Genomic DNA, 27028 nt, shown 5'->3' with positions numbered 1-27028 from the left:
GGAAAAGACGCAACTGCCATTAGCACGGCTCATTTCCTACCATCTGCATATCAGCTGCCTTTAGCTTGTTCATGCCAGGTGGTTAGAGCTTAACTGAATAACAACAACAACAATAACCAATCATGCCACTATAAAAACCGAGGCATGATTCTGCAGATAACACCATACCATAACAGCTCTGTGGCAAAGCACAGACCCATCAACAAAGGTCAAAAAACGGTCATAACTGTATTGTGGTCAGCACTGAAAACCCTGGGACACATTTTTCTTATTTCAGCCAGGAGAGCCGAGGCTGACCAACATACACACATTTAATATGCTCCGAGACACAGCCGATCGATCGGTTCAGCTCTCTCCGCTGTGTGATTAACGGCTGGAAACTAATTGGGTTTTTCAACCAAAGCCTTTAAATTAGCGCTTCCTCTGCTTAAACGCCCTCGACGATGAAGGTTTTGTTTTGTTTTTTTGCTTTTATGAAGGCTAATGTATCCTTACTAAAAAATATTAATTTCATACTTTTGAATAGCAGTGTGCTTTTGGAAAATAAATGCTTGAGATGCACATTTATTTAACCTGAGAAAAATATATTACCTTTGTGTTTAAATTAAAACTATTCTTAAAAATCCGTGGACATTTTTGTTCGTCATCGTTACAAAAGGGTATTACAAAATCACCCTGACATTACTGGATAACCTTTGGATAACCCTTACTTAAAACAAATCAAAAAATACAAGTCTCTTACCAAGTGTGTCTTTGAGATTTTTCACCAGAGAGCCTTTCTTTAGACTGTTCTTGCGCTCGACGTAATTGGAAGGGACGTAGCCCGTTCTGTTGGATGAATTTCGTACTCTCCACCATGTTTTTGAATCATCCAGGAGCCACAAGCGCTCATTTTTCCTTATGTCAAGTTCCTGGTCTTGTTGTGCCGTATAGTCCCACTTGGCAATAACAATCGCCTCCTCTGACATCTTTCATGGAGTCCCTCTGTAACATGAATAAAAGAAGAATTTAGAATCCTTGTCTTTCCGAAAACACGGAGTACAAAAAGTCTGTACGTGCCATAAGAGAGCAGATTATGAGGAGTCAAGCTGAATAAAATTTTAATGGGCTAAAATAGATCCTGGACTCCTGAAAATCCATGTAGACAGCCTGCTGCTTTGCTTGGACAGGCATCTCTAGACGCTGAGCAGCAACCAAAGGAAAAACAGAACGGATCAAGAGCCCAGCTAGCCTGGAGGTAAAGCTGGTTTCTGAACTAACAGCTCAAGATGTGAGAGTATCTCTCTCTGTCTCTCTCTCACACACACACACACACACACACACACACACGGGCTACATTTACACACCCCCCACTAACAGCAGCCTTGGCCCTCAAACAGCTTTTAAAGCCTCCCCTTTTCACCTCCCCATCTTAAACACAGTAAATTATTCAGCAGACACTCTGAAGGAGAGACATATTGAAAGAAAGAAGAAAGTGAATAATTGTGTGTCAGAATAATAATGAATTAATTAAACAAACCCATTTGAACTTACTGAGCAAACCACATAAGCGGGCTGGACAAAGAAAAAAAAAAAAAGAGGATAATATCCCCACAACATGGCTACAAGTAAAAGAGAAAACATGAGACAGCTTAAAAACATTAAAATCCTGTCATCATGTACTCACTCTTGAGAAGATATTTCTATTTCTTTTTTTGGCAATCCATAGAAGGTCTACACGATTAATACATTCAAGCTTTGAAAAGCACATAAAAAGATTCATCAATTTCAAACATGCATGCTTGATATTGCAAGAAGAAACCTTCACTGGTTCTTGAGAATCAAGCATGCACAAGGTAAACTCTCCTTTTGGGTCAATTATACACTTACATCAAAATTATATTTTTTTTAGATATTTTTTTGTGGCCTAGTCTGTATCTGTTGTTGTTCGCCCCACATAAGGACTTTATAAAATGTAGTAATAAAGTTTTCTTCAAGTGTTAAATAACCTAAATTTTAGTTTAATTTTAGTGTTAGTTTACATGACAGTTTATTTAAATTTAAATTACCAACGAGAGCATAAAAAATATTCAATTTGTATTTTTGTATGCACTGCTGTATGCTAAAGCGTTTCTCAAAGATTTGTATTCTTAAATGTTCAGAGACTGTATTTAAATAGCATACCGTATTCACTGGTCAGCTCAGAGGCTTTCTAACCATCGTTTGCTGAAGCTGCTTGAATAGAAACACTGCATATTAATAATTATGTAATAATTTGGCAACAATCAGAATGCTGTCTTGAATATGCATGAACTTCCCTCTGCTGATTATTAAGTGGAAAATCATGCCAAGTCATGGTCCATGACTTCACTATAAGCCTGTTGACCCAAACTTCCTCTTTCAATGAAACTCATAAACACAAGACAGAAATCTGTGGTCACATGTAGTCTTTAAAACATGCTCTCATGAAACCTCCTGTGTGTGTGTGTGTGTGTGTGTGTGTCAGTGAAAGAGGCTTCATGATGGTGCTGTGACAGTGCTGTTTCCTGCTCCGGGGAAACTCAGTATGTTGCCATCCAATCGCACTGACAGCTGCCACACACAAATGCAAGTGCCAGTCAGCAGGAGACAGCAAACACTTCATGATACTGTACACAAACACAGACCACTTCATCGTTAAACAGCCCCCCTGCACGCTTGATCAGTGACAGCAGGCTACATTATTCATACCGCAAGCGCAAATAGCCAAAAAGCAAGTGCGTTTAAACGGTAGGCTGCCCGTATCGCCACAAATCACTGGGCTTTTTAACAACTCGTAGATTCAGAAAGGAAATGACAGCTTACAAAAAGCAGCGAGCCTTGGGTATGCCTATAAACTGCTGCTTCAAAAGTTTAAGAGCTAACAAACGCAGCGGCCATCGTTCAAAACCGCTGCCAGATCCCCACGTTCCACTCGCTCTCGTCCCCAGTGGAGCAGGGAAACTTGTCAACTCACAGATAAAGCTGTCACATGTGTCAACACTTGCTGATACAATTACGGTGACTGCCTGATGGCCGGCATGGGATAAAATCTCCTCTTTAATAAACATGCAGGTTTCCTCCTAGATCTTTCCATTCCTTGTGTGGTGTTGAAAGAGAAACGTGCCGTGAGTGCAGAAAGCTCTTCTCTCTCACATTCACCTGTCAAAATAGATTTTGAACTAAGAAAGAAAAAATCCTTCTTAACACATGGGGTCTGGGTAAGCGGGACATTTGGTGCTTACAATTCAACATTATATCCCTGTTACTTAACCACGGTGCTAAGCTCGTGCACAGCCGCATTGTGTAAATTCATAATCCGGTTATGCAACATGATTATGGATCCAAAATCCAATTTTTGAAAGCATTCAATATTGAGGTTGAGTGGTTAAAAATCAATCCATTACCACTAAATATAGCGCTAATGACTGACTAGGGCAGGGCTAAGCACATGATTTCAAATGATGATATTATTATTATTATTATTATTAAACAAGTACCATGACCATCAGCTAACACACATGCTTCAGATACAGTGAATCATGACTGCGGAAAATCCCTGTCAGTATCACTAGAAAATGCATCTGGGGCTAGATAATTATATTTAAATATTAGTAAATATTTTTTTTTACTAAATCAATTTAGTAAGAAAAAGACAAAAATGTATTAATTAAATTAATTTATTAAGTTAATCTTTTAATAAATTGCTGTTGAATTGTGTAAGTTTGATGATTTAATAATAACTATTTTATTAATAACATTTCATTTAACAATTATAAAAATGTATAGAAAATTAGATGAAAAAAAATAAAAATACAATAAAATGTAGTGCATATATTTAGCAAATTACCAGCTAACTATGGAAATGACCGCTTTCCCATTTCATGGAAGCATTCTTCAAGGCCAGAACCTTAATTTTAGATTAAGATTAAAGGCAACAAAGTGTGAATCACTGAAGCATTGTTAATCTAATGTTTCTACCAAAATAGCAGCTAAAATGATTAAACGGCACATTATTGCGGTTCCAGTCAAATATTTTAGGTTTCTGACATATCACCCTATGTCTTCTAAGCGATCCAGTAGCAGCTTAAGAAACGCTATGGGAGCTTTGTTTTCACTCGCGTTTTCAGCAGATGTCCCTAAAGTGGCAGCTGGAAGATGATTTCAACTGAGATGAACAACTCGAGAGCACTTGAGTTTGCTTTAACAAAAGGGGGTGCCAGTCCGAGAGCTTCAGAAATCAAAGAAGCTCTTCAACAAAAGGACCTTGGGCATCTCATTCTCCTCTAAACACCTGCTCTCGTATCAATGCCTTGGTGGACAACCGCTGAACACAAAATCGCTTTACCTTGAACTGTGAAAAATATAATGAGAAACATTTAAATATTTAAAGATGAAAGAATATGATATGAGAGCTTCAGTGTCCTTGTCCATTTAGTTAATGCAGGTCTATGTGCACTGTGGAGGGTGTATTGAATAGCAACCAAAATCTGCTTTAGAAGAGAGAGAGAGTAATAGAGGAAATACTCCATGCTTTTTGGCAGTAATGCGTTCAGATTCCATCTACATCTGCGAGACTCACACAAACACAAACCACGCAACTAGTAACATAGTAAGTACATAACTGAACAGAACTAGGGTTATAAGTTAGTTATTACATACAAAAATTTCAGGGGCTGATACTAATTTCAGCTAAATTTCAGAAATTTGAGACTATTTCTATTTTTATATATAAAGAAATAAATAGGAAGGGGCCCCGTTGCAGATTTTGGGCAGTAGTGCCTAATTCTCAGTGCAGCCAGTTAACTGTGTGTTTATGTGTGTTTGACCCCTTTATTCGTGTGTGTTAATGACTGTATCTGGATATTTTTTTCAAGGCTCAGGCAGTCAGGTTTCTGGGAAAGCCTTGACCCTGAAGGGAAGAAGGGATCAAGAGAGAGAAAAGCAGAGAAGGGAGGGGGAGAGCGAGGCCACATGGGCCAGCTGTGACACACAGGAAGTCAGAAGTGACCTTAAAGTTAAAGTTCACCCAAGAATGAAAATTGAGTCACGCTTTACTCACCCTTATATTGTCGACAACCCGTAGAGCTTCCTTTTTTTCCATGAAACATGAAAGATGATGTTCTAGATAAAGATGCTCCAGTTACTTGCTCTTAAAGTGCCCCTATTATGGATTTTTGAAAATGACCTTTCATGCAGTGTGTAACACAGGTCTAAGTGAATGAAAACATCCTGCAAAGTTTTACATCTGAAAGTGTACCGTGTATAAAGTTATTGTCTCTCAAATCATTAAAACCAATCTCAAAACTGCTTCATGTCAACATAAAACATTAGCATATTTCCCACCCACTTGTCATGCCCGCAGATCTGGGAAAACTTCTCGCTAATCTGAATGAAAATGCAAGTTCATTCTCTGCCAATGGATGCTGCTTTTCAGAACATTAAAAGCTCGTGGCATTGCTTTAATTGAAAGCCCACGCAGAGGAGGGGTTTGGAAAAGTACTGTTGAACAAATCTTTTGGGAGTTGTTGAGAAAATAAGGTAACAAAAATATTAGAAGAAATATTTTAAGAAAATGAAAGTGTTTTTGACCTTGCATGCATGTCAAAATGTTGTTGGGGACTCCCAAAACCAAAATATGAACCTTTCATAACCCATAATAGGGGCATTTTAGTGAGTTTGAATGAGTAGGGTTGTCAAGCTCTTTAAACAGAAAAATCTAGATATTATACTATACAAGTAGTTTATAGGAGTTGTGCGATACATTTTAAAACCAATACTTCGGAATTTCTAAAGTCTGAATTTGTACCTGTTTGAAAAAAGTAAAAAAAAAAAAAAACCAAAAAACACATTTTGAAATTTCTGAAGATTTTTAGGCAAAGAGGAAAATTTCTTAAATTGGAAAATCACGTTGTACGAGGACATTTTATTTTACCATATTCATTTGATCAAAATTTAAAATATATTGACCTGTATATAAAAACATTTTGGGTGACATTTATTATTTTTTCATCAGATTGCTGCTTATTTTATATTTGGGGTTTTATGTTGCATTCTAAATAACAGAATATGCTTGAAACTGAAATTTTGTAGCATTATAAACATTTATACCTCCTGAATAAGAGTAACAATTTAGGCAGTTTTATTTATTTTTATTTAGTTGGTTGTACTGTATACATATAAAAGACAGCTGGAACATTCTTTAAAACATCTACTTTCTTATCACATGGAATAAAAATTCTCATAAGTGGGTAACTTTTCTAGAGAGTCCTAGAGAGAGAGAGAGACAGAGACTAGAGAGAGAGAGAGACAGAGAGAGAGAGAGAGAGAGACAGACAGAGAGAGAGAGAGAGAGAGAGAGAGAGAGAGAGAGAGAGAGAGAGAGAGAGAGAGAGAGAGAGAGAGAGAGAGAGAGAGAGAGAGAGAGAGAGAGAGAGAGAGAGAGAGAGAGAGAGAGAGAGAGAGAGAGAGAGAGAGAGAGAGAGAGAGAGAGAGAGAGAGAGAGAGAGAGAGAGAGAGAGAGAGAGAGAGAGAGAGAGAGAGAGAGAGAGACAGAGAGAGAGAGAGAGAGAGAGAGAGAGAGAGAGAGAGAGAGAGAGAGAGAGAGAGAGAGAGAGAGAGACACAGAGAGAGAGAGAGAGAGAGAGAGACAGAGAGAGAGAGACAGAGAGAGAGAGACAGAGAGAGAGAGAGAGAGAGAGAGAGACAGAGAGAGACAGAGAGAGAGAGAGAGACAGAGAGACAGAGAGAGAGAGAGAGACACAGAGAGAGAGAGACAGAGAGAGAGAGAGAGACAGAGACAGAGACAGAGAGAGAGAGAGAGAGAGAGAGAGAGAGAGACAGAGACAGAGACAGAGAGAGACAGAGGAAAATTTGACTCTACGTCTTGTAGAATGAATGGAAAAGAATGACAGCAAGAAGCATTTTCCTTGCTCTATAATTGTCACTGTCAACACTATCAGTTCAGTCACCAAGTGCAGTCTGTTCACACAAACAGACAAAGAAGAAATTACCACTGGCAAGATCTGTATCTTTAACACGGGCTGGAGGGCTCTGGTTTGCCCTGACACATTATCACAGCTGAAAGTGAAGACAAATGAGGCTTAATATCGCATTTAAAGAACAAAACAGCACATTTTAAGGGTAAAAGAGTCCAATGAGCTATGAACTTCCTATTCTATTTCAACAACATATGAGAACAACATCACGCACTGAGGTTTCACTCTGGGCCTCTTTATCACCTAGGTTTCACCCACTGCCCATCTGCACCACACTCACTAACCATGTGGCACAACAGACTGGAAATACTAAATAAAACAGAAATTCAAATCTGATTGCTTGACATGCACAGGACTTCACAAGAAACACAAGTTCCAGGAATACAGCAATTTAGTGCAAAACATTAAAACATTTAAAAGCTCCTCGTTGAATTTAAAATGCTGTAAAATAAAAGGTATTTTTCGATCCGTTTCAGTATGCTTTATTCTGTTTCAACAGAAACCAACACTTGTTTTAGTTGAGAAATCACTAGTCAGTTACAGTATCTGTCTCAGTCTCTATCTCACCCCATCCTTTCTTTTCATGTCTTACTGAATGGACTCTCTCTGCTACTGTTCTCTTTCCAAATTCCCACAGTTTTAATACACGAGGGATGTCAAATCTGTTTCCCAATTTAATACTTGACTGCTAATCTGGTAGTTCAAACCACAGATCCCATAAGGTCCAGCTGCAGCGTCTTGGCGCCGGTGTCGTTCCCATCCTGATCTATCATGCAGGTGCACGGCACTGTTGCACTAACAGGAAACTAAAAAGCTAACAAGGGAAGGGGGGGGAAGTAAGAGAGAACTTCTGCCAGAATCTGCCACAATCTCAGCAACTGCACCAGAGGGAAAAGAACCGATGTGGAACTGAGACCACGCTGTACTTGGCATTCAGGTTACAGCCAGCTGTTAAGAATTAATTTTCTGTTTGTCTGCTGCCTCTAATGCTTCGTTGCATTCGTAGTTGGAGACGCTGCTAATTGATATGAAGGCATTCAATTTCTTAATGCTCAGATGACACATAAGGGAGCAAAATTGCTGACTATTTTCAATTATTCCAAACACCGGTTACCGGTTTTTGATGTAGTTTGAAAATGTAAACCTTTAGGGCCAGATGGAAGAAGGGATTATGTCTTTATGGATCCTGTGTACTCTGTTTTAATTCTTCTGAACTCACAGGTACAGCGCACAAAGAGAACCAACCAAGACAAAAACACATCTCAGCACATTAAACTACGCACAAACCGTCCCATTTGTTTTTGCGTCAACGATAGTCGAAAAACAGGTTTGTCATTAAAAAGATCTGTTGGAAACACTACGATACAACAGTATAAAGCCTGGACTAATTTTACACATAGCGGTCCAATATTTCTTTACTCCGTACTTAATTAGCATTTTTTTCCCCCGGGAAAACATTAATTGTGATGTTACTATTTGTTAAAAACACACGGGAGCGCACTGGTATCTTGCTAGTGGAAGTGAAACAGACAAAAACTCTAAAACAACAGTGGTGAGAAGTGAACATTCAGAGTTCTTCTCCTACTTCCCATCAGCTCCTTTGGATGTACAGCTCCAAATTTGAGAGGAGTTGACGATAGTGTTAAAAGGAACCAGGAAGTACAGCAGGGACATGCAAAAAAAAAAATGGAAGAAAAACATAGCAGTAAAGACAGTGGAGACATTGAGTGTTCTTGACATCAGGGCCTGGTTTACCTCTCTTTTTATTCCAGTCACAAGCTTCCACAGCTTTGAAGTTCCTCAGGAGTGACTTGTTAAAATAGACACTCCCTTCATGTTCAACGTTTCAGAGCAACCAGTGAGCACCAGGCCTTCTCTTTCGCTCACTTTCTTTTTGGGTCACTAGAGTGGAAAAAAAGTACCACCAAATGGAGTTTGTAACACTTAATTTGTATCTGCCACTGAATGCTTTTAATTCACAGCTACTAAAACACTGGACAATCCAATGAACCAACCCGGGGTGACAAGCCTCACTTGAGGGTAAAACAAAGAATACAGTTAGTAAGTATACATTTGCAGTAAACATTTTCCTAAAAAAAATCGTTTAAGGTAATGAATCGTTTAATTCAGTCAAATTTTTTTTTGCAAAAACATGTGACTGCTTTTCTGCGTTTATAGAGTGGCAACAGCATAAGATACGGTCATTATTTACCAAAACCTAATAAATTGTGATCCGTTGACCTCCAGAATGTTTGTTCGGTTCAGCATGCGAATCAGTGTCCTTCACAACAAAAAGACAAATGCTTTGGAAGAACTACAAATGTGCTGTCAAAGCAGTTAATGACATCTAAAATTTAAAAAAAAAAGTTGTACGCAATATACATACACTTGTATACAGCACTTGTTCTTCGTTTATGTCAGCTTTGTGTTCACTCATCTGAACTGACTGTCTTGCACCTACACAGCAAATGACTTTCTCCTCTAGGTAATCGCTTGTAGAGTAAATGAGCTCATTTGAACAAATGCAACCCATTTCGGTGTATCTTCAGGAGGGAATCAATGCAGTTTCCCTGAGATTTACATAAAAGACATGCTAAAATGAACACCACAGCAACTACACTTTGAACGAGTGCAATCATGTCTTTGTCCAAATGTTTATCTGACGTTTGACATTTCGAAGGTTCAAAACTCTCTGCTGCCATTTGCTTTTTTGAAAAACATCCATTCCCACCTCAAATAAGAGCACGCAGAACATGTCGCCTTCTAACCGCTGGTCACCAGAGCTCTCAGTAAAAGCAATCTTTTCTGAACACAAACAGGCCGAGCGTAAATGTTTATGTAAGAATATAGAGTATCTGCACGAGTAATGACTAAATGTGTGAGTGTCAGGACTGTCGTCACAGCTTTCAAAAAGATTACTAAAAATTATATGTTTTATGGTCTGTCACACGCTCGGCTAATGCCACCTTCCTTCGACAAATTTGTACTCTAAACACAGAAAGACAGCCAGATATTAACAAACTGTGGGCTGACATTTAGAGCACTACCTAATTTATTAATACATCAATCTTTGCCCAACCAGTCCATACAGGCCAACAAGCAGATGATGTTTAAAAGGGTAAATCGCAAAAATAAGGCAGATGACTGTGGTTCTACATTGGCGTTCAGTAATTGTTTGCACTTTTCTTGAGCTGAGAGCTTGTACCGTTACATGAGAGTGGAAACTAGCGGCTGTGCTAATGCACTTTATTTGCATCCAAAAAGCAAGTTCAAGCCCTGGAGCTTATAAATAATCCAAACAGAAACTAAAAAGTGGCGGGGTGAGCAACAAACAATCAAAAATCACATCCCTTTTGTGTTGTTAAATACATATTTCTAAGTCATCCTGATACACAGCAACAAGATTACAGGCCCAAAACAAGCTATATTTAATGACAAGTACCTAGTTTCAAATTTATAAATGTAAAGAAATGTCTATAGCATGCAAAAATGTTATAATTGGACATTTCAAATTTGGAACCTTTTATGATAATATATCATCACTTTTAATAACTCTGGTCTGCTCAATGTATATCCCACACATCATTTTAGCCGAGTGCTTATGTGCCCCACACGTATGCGTTTGTGGTACACGCATTCAAATGACAAAACAAAGTTTGCAGGCTTCCTCCCACTCCTCTGTTTCCTGTGTGATCAGAAAAGACAAGCGGTTTCCTTATTAAGAAAGCTAATAAGTGAATAATAGAAAAGAACGAGTCATGTCGGAATTCAGAGGAGGAGCTGAGCGCAGGTTTAAGCATGTTTGTTCTCGAGCTGAAATTGATCGTTTTACTCGGATTGGCACAGATATCAAGTTGATGAGATACTTGCCAAGAAACTCACTGGAAAATAAACAACTTTGAACAGGGGCTTAATGTGCAGCGTACACATGTAAACGTTTAAATAATCATACAGCATGAGTCACGCAGTGATGAGTGACCCATGAACGAAATGGAACAAAAGGATAAAAAGATGTATTACGCGCAAAAAGACTGCTAATTTACATCTAGTGAATTCTTAATGAGAACTAATGAAGACATTAGCGGCCTAAAATAAGATACAGAAAGGAAGTGAAGAATGATTCAAGAATGAGTAAGAATTCTTCTCACTTTGGTCTAAACACTTCACAAGTAAGTAAAAATAGAGCAATGCCACCACCTGGGGGGAAACAGTTAAAAAAACCAGTAGGGCCATCGAGAAGCTTCTGCTGAACTTCTGGAACTCCTCTCGTCACTGTGATCAAAACATCATTCATCCAACTCCAGTTCTGTTACTACGAATCATAAAATATAACGGTGATCACAAACTCTATTCAGTTCAGAAGTTTTAGCTTTGGAAGCATTTTTCTTACACATTTTTCTTTGGATTTAAAATAAATTAAAAATAAAGGTTGCTCACGCCTGGAGGAAAGCGTGCACATGGGTTATGATACTCTCTAGAAAAACTCATCTTACTCAACCATTCATCTCGCCTAAGTTATGTTAGTTTAGTTTTCTTTGTGGCAAAAAAGTATTCTCCTAGCGTCACGAGCTGAGCCACTGATGTCACATGGACTGTTTTACCAATGTTTTTGGATCTGTGATCATTTTAGTTGTATTTCTGTCTATGGACGACATGAGGAGGAGTAATTAATGCCAGAACTTTCATTTTGGGGTGAACTAATCATTTAAGTCTCGTCCTAGTTTTAAATGTATGAAAAGATATTTCACTGAGGCAACTTGATTCCTTTGAAAAGAGGCCACGTGAGATAATTGAGCCAGAATAGAAATCATTTATCAAAAAAGAAAACATTTCCCCTTTCAAAAAACAAAAACAAAGAGAAGACGATGCCCACAGAGAAACTGGGACAGAGTCTAAATTGAAACAGATAAAATATCGGCGAACTGATGCTTGTAGACTTATTTCACACATTCCTCAAAAACAAAGACCAAACTTATCAAACTTTACCAAGAGAGAACAAGGTCTTTGCCCATTTTACAGAAAACAGCGAAGGTTATTTATTTGACTAAGGCATTTAAAGAGTTAGCAGCCTGCCAAGAGGGAGTGGGAAAAGAATGAGAGAGAGGCAGTGAAAGAGACTACAAGCTGCAGGCATCGTTTTGTTGTTTAATGGTCAATCCAGAACTCTTCTTCAAACCCGTCTCTATCCTTCCCTCCTCATATCTAAAAGATAAGTCATATTCTGAGCCACCTCTGGGTGAGTGGTCACACGAACACATTGCTAGACTGCCAACGTCTAGCTTGGTGCAACAAAGGCTAAAAACAAGTTACATGTGAAAGAAGTGTGATGAAAATGTATCTTAGATCATAAAAATGATGTCTCTGCATATTGAGGTAACTCAACCAAAACAATTCTAACAATTCAGAGTAATACATTTATATTGATCATCAATAAAAGGAATAGTTCACCCAAAAATGAATACCCCATAATATACCCCCAAGCCATCTTAGGTGTACATGATTTTCTTTTTCATTTTTTTTTTTTTTTTTTTTTTTTTAATTTATCCTGGGTCTTCCAAGCTTGGTAATGCTGGTGGATTTTGGCCATTATTATTATTATTATTATTATTATTTTTATTATTTTATTTTTTTTAACTCTGACTTTGTCTGAAGGAAGAAAGTAATATACATCTAAGATGGCTTGGGCGTAAGCAAATTATGGGGTAATATTCATTGTGGGTGAACTTTACCTTTAAGACTGAAAATTGTGAATTTTATTGCATTGTATTAAATTAAAAATGCTTTTACTGTAAAAGAAAATGGACCTGGCTAACTAACTAACTAAAATAAATCGACATTGTAAATGTCCTGAACAGAATGAGGAGATAACCAATAATGCTTTGCAATTTTTCTGACCTCAAATATCTCTCTGCAATAGTTTGCCTTCCTTCAACAGCTTGTTATGTAATATGAGGAACAGTAAATGTAATTACCGCGAGATTAAATAAAAACCACATGAGAATATCTTGTCTATTAAACTAGACACATCATCCTTGTTGCTATTACAAGGAAAACTGACAGCTATGACAATAACAGCCATGATTCACTCAAAAACAGCGTTATTAATGTCTATACTAATTAATCAATTTATTCAGCCGTTGACAGGCTGAATAGACGGCTGTTCCTGTAAACCGATGTGCCACATTTGAACTTTAGAGAAACAAACCCAACTTACATAAAAGACCATTTCTGTTTACTGATCAGCGGTGCAGCATAGAAAGTGACATTTAGTTAACGAAGACATAACGTGACAGGACTGCTCTCAGAAACAGGGCCGTTGAGATTCAGGAGTTGGTTCAAGAGTTAATGACAAATAAATGCGTCAGTGGCAAAGAGAAAGGAAATATTAGCCACGATGGCTTCAAATATAAGCTTGACATGCTCTCATAAACCCTATAATTTGTACAAAATATCACCACTTCCTCACATCAAAAGACAAACACAAGTGGTGGTTTGGTTAACCAACATTAAGTTATTTTTTAAACTGCAGTTTGAGGTTCCAAGCATATAAATACCACGGATATTCAGAGAGATAGCATGTCGAAAGTGATATTTATATTAATATAAAAGATATTAATATAAAGATGAAGTCAAATCTAATAAATGCCATCAACTACACCAAATTGTGTATTTCTGCTCAGGCTGGGCCTCATTCATTTGAGATAATTTCCCCTTTTTTTGAACGTAAGCTCCACATTATCCTCAGAGCCAGAAAGGCCTGTATCAAATATGATATATAAAAATCTGCCTATCATTTCATATGTATGGCTACACATTGTTAAACAAGCTAAAATGATACACCTTTTAACAGAAATGTAAAGGTCTTTGCACATTCAGTCCAAAATGTAGCTTTTTTTTTTTCATATCAGTCGTCTCCTATTAAAATACTTGTTACGGAACCTAGGCCCTTATTTATAACCGTGTGCACAAAACAGGGCTAAAAAGATGCATTCCTGGAGTGATATGAATGATGTAAAAACAACGATTTAATGGAAATAATTGCTCAAATTACATAAAGTCATTACGCAGAAGTTAAACCAACATTATATGTATTTAGATAGTATGTAGTAGATTGACTTATGAGGAAATATTTTTTTTACCATGAACAGTGATGAATGAAGTGCTTACTTCGATATTATGGCGCATGCTACTGGAGTTGGTGGTCAAACGGTCCAGGATGCGTTTTAAATGTCTAACGATAACAGCTTACCGTACAACTGCAGCTGCTTACACGGAGTTTGATCTAAAGGCATCTCTAAAACATTATGAAAAGTACCGCTGTTTGGAAGCCAGGATACGACTTTTTAAACACATTTTTAGTGACGCGGTCAGGCAATTTTTCACTACAATAAATATAGGCCTGCCTATTTCCACTAAAATAACTAAAATATGTTCACCTTATCAGCAAAACGGCATAAATGTAGTTTGATTTGAATTGTTTAAAACAAATTTGGCCAGTGAAAGAACGAGATCTAATTTATATTTTAGCTTGATTTATTTATTTTAATAGACAACAATGATTTTGAACTATTTTAGCGATTAAATTGTCAAAAATAGCATTAATAGTCCGCATTTCATGCCTTGTACCTTTGGTGACCTTAAACGGCGTCACGTGGACAGGTATACGCATTGAAATGATATGCAGATGAGGTTATGCATAACTAGGCGTTGTAAGCTCCATATATGGTTATTTTGGGGCGTACGCACAACCTTCCCCTAACGGTGATTTATAAAGGGATTTTTTCGCAGGTTCTGGCGTGCACATGGTTTTAGAAATCTGAAAACTTGTGTGCGTACGTACACTTTAAGCATGAAATCTTTTACAAATGATCTGAAATTTTTATGACTGCCTCCAGATGTTTTGGAGGCAGAGTAGAAATGTGTGCTTGTATTTATTTTTTTTTTTTTTTAAGTGTGAAAAATTCTGACGCATTGTGGCTTATAAGCGTCGCTCCTAAAAATGGGTGCCATTTACGTCCATTGTAAATGCCTTCCCATAAGCGCCTCCACTTTTATTCTTTCTACAGAAACAGAGGCAAGTCGAAATCAACATGTCACAAATGCCGTCGATAGCTTAAAGTGTACTAAACCCAAAAATTCCTTTAAGCCCCTGTCATTAGATAATGTTGCTAGGGCGAAGGATTAATCACACGGGCAGTTGGGCATGTTTGGATATTAGATATCACTCTATATCCGGCTTTAAAATAAAAACTCTGCAGGTTTTATTGTAGAGGTAACACTTATAATACAACTTGATTAAAATGCCGTTTGAGACTTGCACACAAGCCTGATCATATTTGATGCTTGCATTTAAACATTTCTAAAAGTTACAGCTTAAAGTAATCTTTCATAAAATTTGTACTTTTCTTTATAAAAATGCGTAATCACGATTTCACAGCATAAAATGTACCACAACCCACAACGTGCAGATATATTTTCAATTTGTGGTCAATGCGGTCAAAGAACTGGATTATCAGTTTGATAACGTACACCCTCAGTCAGGACAAAAGCGGATCTTGCACATTACATGAAGTCAAAACACACAGACTCTGTGTAATCCGTCACATTAAGCGGTCCTTGTTTTGCAAAAATAGAACAATCCCGTCTTTCCTTAATGCCGTTTTTCTATTCCAGTCGTTTGGAGCAGCACAAAAAGAGTCCGAAGTTAGGTACCTTCCTCGAGGTCTTTACTGAGATCACTACTCAGCGGGGGCTTATTCTGGAGATCCAGAGTTTTAATAATGCCCTGTCAGAAGCATGCAGTCGCGAGACTATTTTTGGAGGGCTTCATACTTTTCCTGGCGCAGATGACAAGCTGTGCGCTGATGAAATATTGAGATGCTACATTCTCCCAGACTGTTAATAAAATATGCATCATCCATGCCGAGCTGCAAATTGCTCTGTTCCTGCGCCACGGGGTGGGGGTGGGGTAGGAAAAAATCCTTAAATGACGACAAAATTTACAACGTGCACTAAACGCCATTTTCTACCCCGTTGTGTATCCCAGGTCAAAAATTCTCAGGGATCGAACCATCCGCAGAGTGTGGAACGATTTATCACCATCATCCGGGATCAATAGCAAAGGCTCTGAAATGCTGTTTCATGATCAGCAATTAAACTCCCAATGGGGCGAGATTCCAGAGTTCAACCCCGGAGAGAGGATGTTATTTTTGGCAGAGCCGACTCCAACAGAGACAAGAAACGGCTGTAAGCGCATCAGGAGAGCGTAATCATTTTCACACACTCTTTTGACCGAAGGGGATCCTAACAGCGAAGACTTCAGCATTTACACCGGTGGACATGGCCCTGAGAGCAAACGAAGCCTAACCTATGTACTCAAATCTGGGAAGAGTCTAAGTTGCCGGCACGATCAAAAGCTGGCTGAAAAACCCGTTTTTGTATGTACCGTAAAAGTACATACAATTTTTAAAAGCATCCATCTTCGGGTTGTGGTACATTTTATGCTGTGAAATCGTGATTTTGCGCATTTTTATAAAGAAAAGTACAAATTTTATGAAAGATTACTTTAAGCTGTAACTTTTAGAAATGTTTAAATGCAAGCATCAAATATGATCAGGCTTGTGTGCAAGTCTCAAACGGCATTTTAATCAAGTTGTATTATAAGTGTTACCTCTACAATAAAACCTGCAGAGTTTTTTATTTTAAAGCCGGATATAGAGTGATATCTAATATTTCTATGCGCTCTAAGTAAGTAGTCTCTTATAGCGTTGTAAAGATCCGCTTCTGGCCATTTATCAGCAACTGCAGCAATTTGCATATTTTAATGCAGTTTGAGCCTCGGAATAAAATAAGTATGAGAAATCATACGATATGAGAAATAAAAGCCTTCTTGCCTAAAGGTTCAATAAACTCTTCCATCTACGAAAAAAATCATAATCTGATTATTATGTCACATGTCAGGATAAATGCATAATCGTAATAAGTTCTGTTGAAAGCCACAGCTAATTTACTTGCTGAAGAAAAAAAAAAACCCTCTCTAATGCATTAGAGGCACTTTAAACCGTGACATTTTTACACATCTGAATGAATCTAAATTCACCTTAAATCTGATTTCTCTGACTGGAAGTATTCTAAGTGGCATCTGGTGCTGTATGAGGGACTGAGATCCTCTAAAATGATTTACTCGTCTGGTAATATTGACATAATGCATGTATAACCGACCGGATTTCCACTATCGACTGCAGCCAACGAGTGAAAATACCAAGGGAAATAGTGCCAGTTCATTATGCTTGACCTGTTCTTAGCAAATCAGAGAATTACGGGATTCAGAGAAACGGTCCAATTCTGTTATCTCTGGCGTGCACACTGCTTAGAAAGCTACAGAGAGAGACAGGATGCTCCCTTTCCACAGAAACATCAAAAGGAGGGTAGAAACAACAGTAAAAGACACTGAAGACAAAGACAGACAGAGATTACGGACTGATAAAGTAGAAAAGTGTGAATATTAACCAAGCAACAGCATTAACACAACAGTATGATCAACAGGAAACAATGGTTTTCAAGGCAAATTAAACTAAATTAACATTCTGTTGTGCTGTTTGCATAAATAGCTTTAATTTAGTCATAATTGCCATTTAAGGGATATAATACACTGCACAAAATAAAAATACATACTATATACTTGAACTGAAATGACGATGTAAATGACTACAGAAGGTTTATTTTGGGGTGAACTGAATTGTTAAAAAAAATTATGATAAAAAGCTGACAATATATATGTAGTCAGCTTTTCATCATAAAAATTATTTAACAATTCAGTTAAATATATTAATATAGCTCAGTTAAATATGCATTTTTAACTCTACAATAACAATATTTATATTAAAAAAAAAAAAAAAAAAAAAAAAAAAAAAAAAAAAAGTCATCTGGTTACGGTACCATAACAACAGCTCTGCGCTCTGATTCGCAAGGAAAGATCCGAAGACTCGATTCTTATTGACCTCGCTGCTATTGTACTGGCGCGGGCACACAAAAGCTTCATTCAGCGTTTAACCAGCGGCACATTCACAAGACAAAATCACTGTGTGTGACTTTAAGTGTCTTAAGCGATTTAAAAAGCTTTCGCTCCTCGGCTAGACTTTCTCTCGAAACGTCTATTACAGTGAAGCACGAAACACCGAATACACCTCCCGTGAAGCTGCCGCGCACACGCTCGCGCACCAAGTTTACGCGCTCGCCGTTTTTACCTTTACAGGTCGCCTCTGGACAGTTCGGGGGGAAGCGAAGGGATGCGGACGGAAACGACCTTTATCCCGAATATCCACGCTGTGGGTGCATTCGCAACAGGGCAATGGAAAATCCCGTTCGGCGTGTTTCCCGTCGTCCTCCCAGCGCCTCGCTCGCAGGCCCTATAGGAACTCCGCCGCGGCGCGCTCTCTCTCGCGCGCGCTCTCCCCGCTCAGCCCGGCGCTCGATGACGTCACCGCTGCCAGGGCTGGACTGCCCCGGGCGAACGCTGCTCGACTCAAAGGGAAAAGGCGATATACAAGACCGCGCGTGTACTGCCTGCCTAAAATAAAACAGTAAGACCCCAGTAAGTCAACCTGGAGAACCTTATAAAACGGCAGAGGCAGGCCTAAAACCGAAACACGACAGTCCCAAAGACCGAAAACATGAGAAATATGCGTGTTGGAATGTCACCTTTGCATACATGATTTTTGCTAAACCTGATTCGTAATGCCGTTTCTAAATAAATGTTACTGCTTTTTTGTTCAGTTTACAGTATACAGGAATATTTTCATTCATAATGCATCATTTTGATATTCTCAGTAGTACATTCGGGAACGTTTTTTGATCGTGTTTATTCATTTACACATCATTTTCTTAAAACAAAATTGCAAACACAAGATTAAAACTATTCTGGAATTGTTTAAAAGCATATTTCCCCAAAACAATGCTGTAAGCACAAAACTATTAACTAACATTAAGGAGATTGTTTGAAATCTGAATATCAGGAACCAGTGTGTTATGTTACGAATACTTGAGGCTTTTTAAAAATTAGATTCAAGTAAACGATGATCTATTGTTTTTAGTTTACAGTGAGCGTTTAACGCTTCTGTACGTTTGTACGAAGTTGGAAGGATCATACCATTTTAAAAAGAAAGTTTTTGAGTTGTTTATAGTTTGAAGTAATTAATGTGTCTCTCAGCAATAGAGAAGTTAGTGAGAAAGAGGCCACATGATTCATAAAAACAGTGTTTGCTTTTACATGACCATCTGCTTTATGTCACGTTGTCGGCGTCTGTGTGAACATGATCATCCTTGACCTTGACTCTTTTTATTCAGAGATTCTCTGTGAATGTGTGTGTGCGTGGTTGGCAGCCCATATCCTTTCCCTGATCAGCTCAGTGAGAGAGCGAGTTAAAATGCTATCGACTGAGTGCAGTATTCCTGCTGCTGGCTCATGAGGGATGCCACAGTCATCACAGAGATGGGCCTTTCAATATCATCTGAAGGACAGAAAACTGCTGTCTCTCTCTCTCTCTCTGAAACACCAATGCGCGTGCACACACACACACACACACCAAAGCTGGCTGCTGACAAGCCAAATGGCAAAATTTAGACGACAGGAAATCGATGAAAGCCAAATTATGATTTGTGAATATACCGGATGGAAAGACTAAAAGGGTTCATTCATGGCACCAGTCCAGGTTCAGCTCAATCGTGCAAAAGACGAAAGACTGTCTTAGATAGTCAAGAGTTTAAAAGTTGCTTTTAAAGGGTTAGATTTAAAACATTTCAGGTGATTCTTACGAAGAAATCTCATATATAAATATATAATCATCTGTAATTACATTTGGGCTTTAATGGGACGTTCACATTTTGTTCTTAAGTCACTTCAGTGTATGATTTAAAACTAATTCTGTATTTGAAGTCTTCAGTAAGCTACAATTCTGAAAAATTGCACCCCCTGGTGTCCAAGCATGACGTTGTAGATGTATATATTATTATTATATGGCTTTTTATTTAGAGCGGTTTTGCTTGTAGCTTGAATTTTAATTTCACTAATCCAGAATGTTAACATTCAGGGCTATGTGAACTTTTGAACTGGTTCAACCCAGCAACTCAGACAATCTTAAGGTGCGTTTTATGACACGCACCATCCTAAGACACTCTTAGTTATGAAAAAAAAAAAGTAGAAATAAATAATATAAACAAACAAAATGGCACTGGCAATGAAAAAAAAAATCATTTAAGTCTTTTGGCATTATTGTATTCAAGTTTTTATGCATAAACTCCAGACGTTCTCAATTCCTGAAAATGTAGTTTCAAGCAAGAACGGGGCATATTTTTAAAAGTTTTTTTAAAAAAATAAATAACTACAACAAAATAGTAACTTGTGTGCAAAATCTTGATGCTTAATGTGTCGAGTCCATGTGGTCAGCATCCTCACAAAAGATCTGCATGTGCAGTGAGTAACTGTTAAAAAGACAGATGTGTGTATTAAGTCCATCATCAGAGCAAAGGATCACGTCAAGAGTCATGTTGATCGTCTAGAACTCAGCTCTGGGCCAGCTCCAGTTTGTTTTCTGATGTTTTTGGTGCTTCGATTGCTTCTCCACACATGAACTGCTCCTACAACAAAAATATATTGTAGATTTTAGACTTAATCTCATAATTTAGCCAAATGTTTAAAAGATCGTTAAGCAATCACAGTAACAGAACACTGAAAGAATGTATTTTAAGGCACTGTAAAAAGCTGTTTTCCCCACAATCATTATTTTCTACCATCTGCAATCCTTACATTTTCAAATCAACTTAAGTGAATGTTCAATTTAATTTCATTATACTTGAAAACACATACAATAAACAAGATCATTTAGACAATTTTTCCCCCTTTATTTTCACAGTAAATCAAGAACACTAATGTGACTGCTCATTAACTGATGTTGATCCTTAATGGTTTGCAATGCAAAACAAAATAACGAAACCGAGATGTCTACACATAAATGCCAGATCATACCCACCTTATCATAGATTACTTTTACTATAAGTGAGCAACTCGGACAGGTGGCCACTTCTTCACCATTCTCAAGATCCTCCTGAAAAACAGAAGTACTTTCCCCTTAACAAACTATTAAAAATTACTACTATTTAAAATTATTTGCCACTTAGCTGTACCCTGACACCTTCTGAGTTAATACACACATGTAACTTGTTAAATCACTTAAGTGGCAGTATTTTCTGGGGGGTGTTATCTTGTAGTATTTCTGTTGTTTTTATTTTTACTACTCCTAATACGTATCCACTAAAAGTAACAATGGTCGCGCAATTGTAAACAAAACTAAACACGACACACGCTCGCGCATGTATACAAAATATATACACGTTTATACATTAAAAAAACAACAACGTCAAGTTAAATTTTGACGCTCCAACAGAAAACCACTCGCCTTCGTTATCGCGAATCTGTCGCCACACGGACAAGGGAAATAATATGTTTCTGTTTCTTCGTCATACTCAAAATCTTCTATTTCGACCTCGTCGTGAAACACTGTCATTTTAGCTCAAGCGCTAGTGCTAGTTAAACGGCCCCGCCGCCGGTGCTGATTCAACATGCGCCCGCTGTGACAGACGTGGCGCACAAATGTGACGACATCGACCGGCGCGTTACAACAAAACGCTGTTCACAACTTCGCCACGAGGGGGAAACACATTTCTATCCACCTTACGATTCACAACAAATCTCTAGTAATTACAGCTTGAGTAAATTAAATAGTTTAAATAGTAACATTACAATTGACCTCTACACGATGAAACGAGATACATCCACACTGCAGCCAATTATTATCCAGTCTTATACAGATATGCAGACCTACTTTACTTTCCCAGTGCTGGTTTTATTTAACGTCATTAGGTTAGAAGTAGCTAGCATTGTCGCTTTTCTGCGGTGTATGTGTACTGTGCAAAATGCAAATGCATTCAAGAAGAACACAGGCCCACTATTTTTTATGTACTATTTCAAAGCGAAGCGTACTTTGGAGTAGATCTATACTATTCCAATGTGTTACGCATTCAGTCTTGTATTTGAGGTATTACAGATAACTGAAAGGAATATCAGCCACAATCTTCTAACATATTTTCATTCATTATACTGCTATGTAAAATGTAAACAGTAAACTGGAATTACACATATGCTGGAATAAGTATGCTAGTATTTAATTTCAGATATATCCTTTTCAACTTGAATCATATGTACAAGAACCTAGAGCAGTGTTCCTCAGATCTGGACCTTGAGATCCATTTTCCTGCAGAGTTTAGCTCTAACCCTACTCAAACACACCTGAGCATGCTAATCAGTGTCTTCAGGATCATTAGAAAATCACAGGTGGCTGAAATGTATATTAGAGTTGGAACTAAACTCTGCAGTGCATTGGACCTCCAGGGTAAGATCTGAGGAACCCTGAACTAGAGCACTTTATTTATTTATTTTTTTGCATAAAATACTTAAATAATTAGCAACATGTTTTCACTCCTCCCGTGAGAAAAAAAAAACAAAAATTCCAAATTCTTAGAAAATCCAATGTTGTAATTGTTGTAAAGAACTTAGTTTAGTGTTGAATTAGATTTTGCAATTTCAAGCTTTCACTTACTGTTGAGCGAATCTCCATGACGTAGCTGGAGTAAAGGTTCAGAGAAAAGCGCCCATTCTTGCAATGCAAATGGGATTAGGTCAAATAGATTTGGGTTATTGAGGAGATAAAAGATGAGAACAGGATTTTCCCAAGAACTAGTTTTATGAGGTCGTGGAAAACATTTAATATTAAATCTTAAATGCAAGATATTGATTATTGTTGCTATTTTTTGTGAAATGCCACAAAAGCATGTTAAGTCATAATTATTTATGTCTTATTCATATTTTATTTTCCTCTTTTAGTCCAAATAATAATTAACAGTGGCTCCAGGGTTGCGCAGCAGCAATAACTACATCTGAACATTACCTGTAATTTACAATGAGCTTTGCTTATTTTTTCCTATTTTTTTCCTATTTTATCTTTGATAGACCGCCTGAGATTATAATAAGATATAGATCATGATAAGTTTCTAAACTGCTATATATTTCTACTACCTCATTTGAAAATGGAAAACTTTCAGCAGGCCGCTCTGGGCTGTACGGTCATAGCACAGAAAGGTTAGCTTCTCTGACAACGACCACAAGTAGTCCGGTTCGTCGCTTAAACAGGCACGTGACTGACAGAATCTGAATCTTACGGAGAAACAAGAATACGCTGTGTGCGCATAGAAAATCAAAAATAATGACTTTATTCAATAATCCGTCTCCTCTCCGCATCACCGTAGAGCCATTTTGGAGCACTTCCTAAATAACGTTAACGTGGATCCCTGAGTGAAATATTCAGTTTGTTAATGGATTACATAGAAAACAGTACAAACCTCATTCCAAACTTATTCCATTATAATCGATAAAGCTCTACACGGCACAATTAATCTCTTTTTTGCATTGTGCCTACATCTTGTCTTATAAGGACAGGTTTCGTTACTCAGCATTAAACAAAACTCAAGCATGATTGGCCATCAAATTCAAGAATCTGGCTGTATTGCTCGTCTTTCCAGGAACACGTAAATAGAAACCTTTGACAGGATTTAATTGGGCACAGCATGCTTGGAATGTCTTCAAACTGAATTTCCTAGATCAGCTGACTTTACCCTGTGAATGGTAACAGTGACAAGAAAGTACATACTTTACTATCAGGTTCCATTAGTTAACTACACTAATCTTAACTAATGTAGATTTCGTCATTTATTAATATATTATAATCGAAAGTTGTATCTATTATGACTTGAGCTAACATTAACTGACAATGAGCAGCTGTATTTTTCTTAACTATCATCAGCAAAGACTAATAAATGCTAAATATAGTAAAAATAGAACCATTTGTAAATTGTTACCCAAGGAGACGCCAATAAAAGGAAGAGGAAGAAAAAAAAAAAACTTTATAAATGTTGTCTAATTTTTTTTAATCGCCGTATCATAATTTGTTCCAGTTTATTCAGCAAGTTCCTTCAGATCCTCAAAAGGCTTTCTTTCCTTTTAACACGGGCTTTACGCTTATTTTCTGTACCTGGGACGAAATGTTTAGCTGAATAATTCCTAGAGCTTCTTTGTAGAGAGTTAATAAACACAAAGGAGCGTTGTTTAAGATGAAAAGAGAAAGAAGACATTCTGAAATAAATGCAGTAACTGGTGTCAGCAGGAATTAGTTTGTGAAGACCTGGGAAAACTCCAAACGCTTTGTTAAAGAAGTATTTAACGAAATGCTATTAACTACAAAAGCAATGCTTGAGAATCTCAAATTGACTTGTTTTATTTCAATTTAAGAACACTTAAAGGTAATGTGCACAAGTAACGAACACAAGCTTGTGCATCAACCAAATCTCTAGCGGAGGTCTAGCAATCGATGGACACAGTTGAAAAGTAAAGGATAATTTATGGTCACTTTTCTGAATTTTTTCAAGCAAGTTTATTAATACTATTTAGGGATGCTCTGGTCCGATATTTGTATCGGTTATCGACGCCGATATTGAATACATGAATACATACCATAGACCAGCGTTTCTCAACCGGTGGGGTCGTGGAGTCAAAGAACAAAGAAACATCAAGAACAAAAAAAACGCAGTTTTAAAGTTTTTTCATGCAAGGCTTTTATATTAAAATACATGCATGAATGCTGTTGGCACTTCTGACTGATGCAGTTTAAGTACAGAGTGCCTGAGAAAAACACGCTGCGCTGTATCCTATTCACCTGTTGTTTCTATGAACCAAAATGTCATTTTGTTTAAATAACTGGTGGCTCAAACCAGCTTAATAACAAAGAACAGGATGCATTTACAGCTAGCCTATTTACATTTGACATTAAACTGTTTACAAAGTACGCTGTGTGCACTATGTGCATTGAGTTTGGGTGCGTGTCATATGGTTTATTACTAGGTACTAGCGCTAGGTATCTGGCAATACTAAATCTCAGGTAAAAAATGTGGATACCACCTTTTACACAGCAAATAATTTCAATGTATTATTAAAATAACATTCTCAAATCTTTCAGTCAATGTAGAACTTTGTTTTCACATAATTCATGTAGTTTTGACCTTTGACCTTTTAGTTCTGTCATGTGCCCTGGCTAAGAATTAAGCATTAGTACTAAGTTGTTTAAGTAATCATGATGTCTGTTTAAGTCAGCATGTATGTCTGCCCCCTGCATAACTCAATGTGCACAAGTAATTTTATTAGTAAGTTCATGTATTTGTGGGAAATATTCCTTTTACAATGAAGGGACGGAATATAACGTGCTTTCAAGTCACATCGAGGGGTTAGAGGATCAACCAAGCGCATGTTACTTAGATTATATATGTGCTTTATCAAACCAAGATGTTAAAGATAGAGAATGCTGTGCAAGAGTTAGTTTCCCTGTGTGAGACAGCTATATGTATTTTATATACATATAAAGAACTATTTATACTTTATGACAAAAATATACATACATACATACATACATACATACTAACCAATTATGCATCACTTTTAACGAGCAGGTTCTTGGGGTGACATTAGTTGTTTTACATACAGTTGTATTTTCTATTAATGTAAGCTTTTTGCTGGTAAAGAGTAAGGTTTTAAAGTCTTTTAAATTGTCTGCAGACCCCAAGCATCTAATTTAAAAACTCTTTATGTAGATAATATTTACATGACTAAGAGAAACATGTAAAGTATATTCAGTGAACACATCATTTTGTAAGAGCGCAAAACACAGTTTGACACAGCTGACCTTTCTAGTTCACTTTTAATGAGCAACCAGATGTACTTGTGACCATATTAATTTTGTTTGTTCCAAAAGAAATCCCGTATCTTATCAAAATCGCTATAATGAAATTACGTGCATAGTAAATTGTCTATGCCATAACAGCTCTTTGCTATTTTAAGTTTAAGAAACAGCAGCTGCAGGTTTATACTGCAGAAAGCAGCAGTGCTTCTTTCCAAAGTCTCATGACACTATAATATTTCAGAAAAAAAGGAATGCCGTGAGTATCTAAACCTCGTCTAACTTAATTTGCATTGACTCCAGACAGTGTTTATGGAACTCTGCAGGACCCCGGGGGAAATGGGGAAAACTATAACTCTAACGATGTTATCCTGTGTACGTAAAATGCACCAAAGTCTAGGCTAATTGCAGCTTGCTGTGTTAAGTCATAAGCTGTGGTATTTTGTGCAGCCACTGAGATTTGGATATTGTTACCGGACTCCGGTGGTCTCTTACAGGGGGTCTGTTTCCGACGTCAGAGTCCTCTTGTATGTGCTGCCTCGGATGAGTAGCAACGTTGTGTTCCAAAATAAAAGATAATACGGTTGCTGCAAACCTCAGTTGCCCCAACAGCAGGCCACAGATGGTGATTCAGAGCGCATATTGCATAATGTGATGTTAAAAACATCAGTTATCACGAATTAAGTCGTAAAAGGTACATTTTCAAAATTGGATAAAAAGGTTTTCATGCCATGTATAAATAATTCAAATGAAAATAGACAAAGTTTTCACTATTTGATGCGCATGGTCGTTGGACTTCTGAACTGATTACTTTCATGTGGTTTTAGATGGCAGTTTAGATGTGTGCTGCGTTGCAGTCTTATAAAATGTATAAAAATAACTTATGAGATACATGTGACAAAGAGCGTAACATAAATAAGCTGAATGGACAAAATCACGTATATGGCCCTTTTATCTCATTTACTTTATATTGATATTTCCTCGTTGCAGTTTGATTGCACGAATAAGTACTGAGTAGCATTAATTAACAGATTAATTGGAACCATAGTTGCTTTTAAAAGCTTGTATAGACAAGATTAATGTTCTCAAAAGAGCTCATCATGTACTGGGAATGAGGGTTAATCACTGAATTGATCTATATCTAAGGCCAGGTCCATTATATGGAGAAGCCCAAATAACACTGTACTATAAAAAGAC

At 37.4% G+C, this 27028-nt stretch overlaps 2 protein-coding genes across 2 annotated transcripts in view; both read right to left on the bottom strand.

Annotated features, from left to right (window-relative positions):
* Positions 1-18689, bottom strand: part of nck2b (NCK adaptor protein 2b) — a 30052-nt gene extending 11363 nt beyond the window's left edge. The window contains 2 exon segments of the mRNA XM_043241643.1: positions 743-984; positions 18242-18689. Coding sequence (XP_043097578.1) covers positions 743-968 — 226 coding nt within the window. The 5' untranslated portion in view covers positions 969-984; positions 18242-18689.
* Positions 18690-20246: 1557 nt separating this feature from the next.
* dph3 (diphthamide biosynthesis 3) lies at positions 20247-21643 on the bottom strand. The gene is made up of 3 exons (XM_043243023.1): positions 21449-21643; positions 21023-21097; positions 20247-20630 (listed from the first exon to the last, which is right to left on the bottom strand). The coding sequence occupies exons 1-3, from the start codon at positions 21554-21556 to the stop codon at positions 20556-20558; spliced, it is 258 nt and encodes an 85-aa protein (XP_043098958.1). The 5' UTR covers positions 21557-21643; the 3' UTR covers positions 20247-20555.
* Between the last annotated feature and the right edge of the window lie 5385 nt (positions 21644-27028).

This window comes from Puntigrus tetrazona, chromosome 6, assembly GCF_018831695.1.
Source record: "Puntigrus tetrazona isolate hp1 chromosome 6, ASM1883169v1, whole genome shotgun sequence".
Lineage (NCBI taxonomy): Eukaryota > Metazoa > Chordata > Actinopteri > Cypriniformes > Cyprinidae > Puntigrus > Puntigrus tetrazona.
The sequence above is the reverse complement of the archived record's forward strand: the minus strand, read 5'-3'. Positions and strand labels throughout refer to the sequence as shown.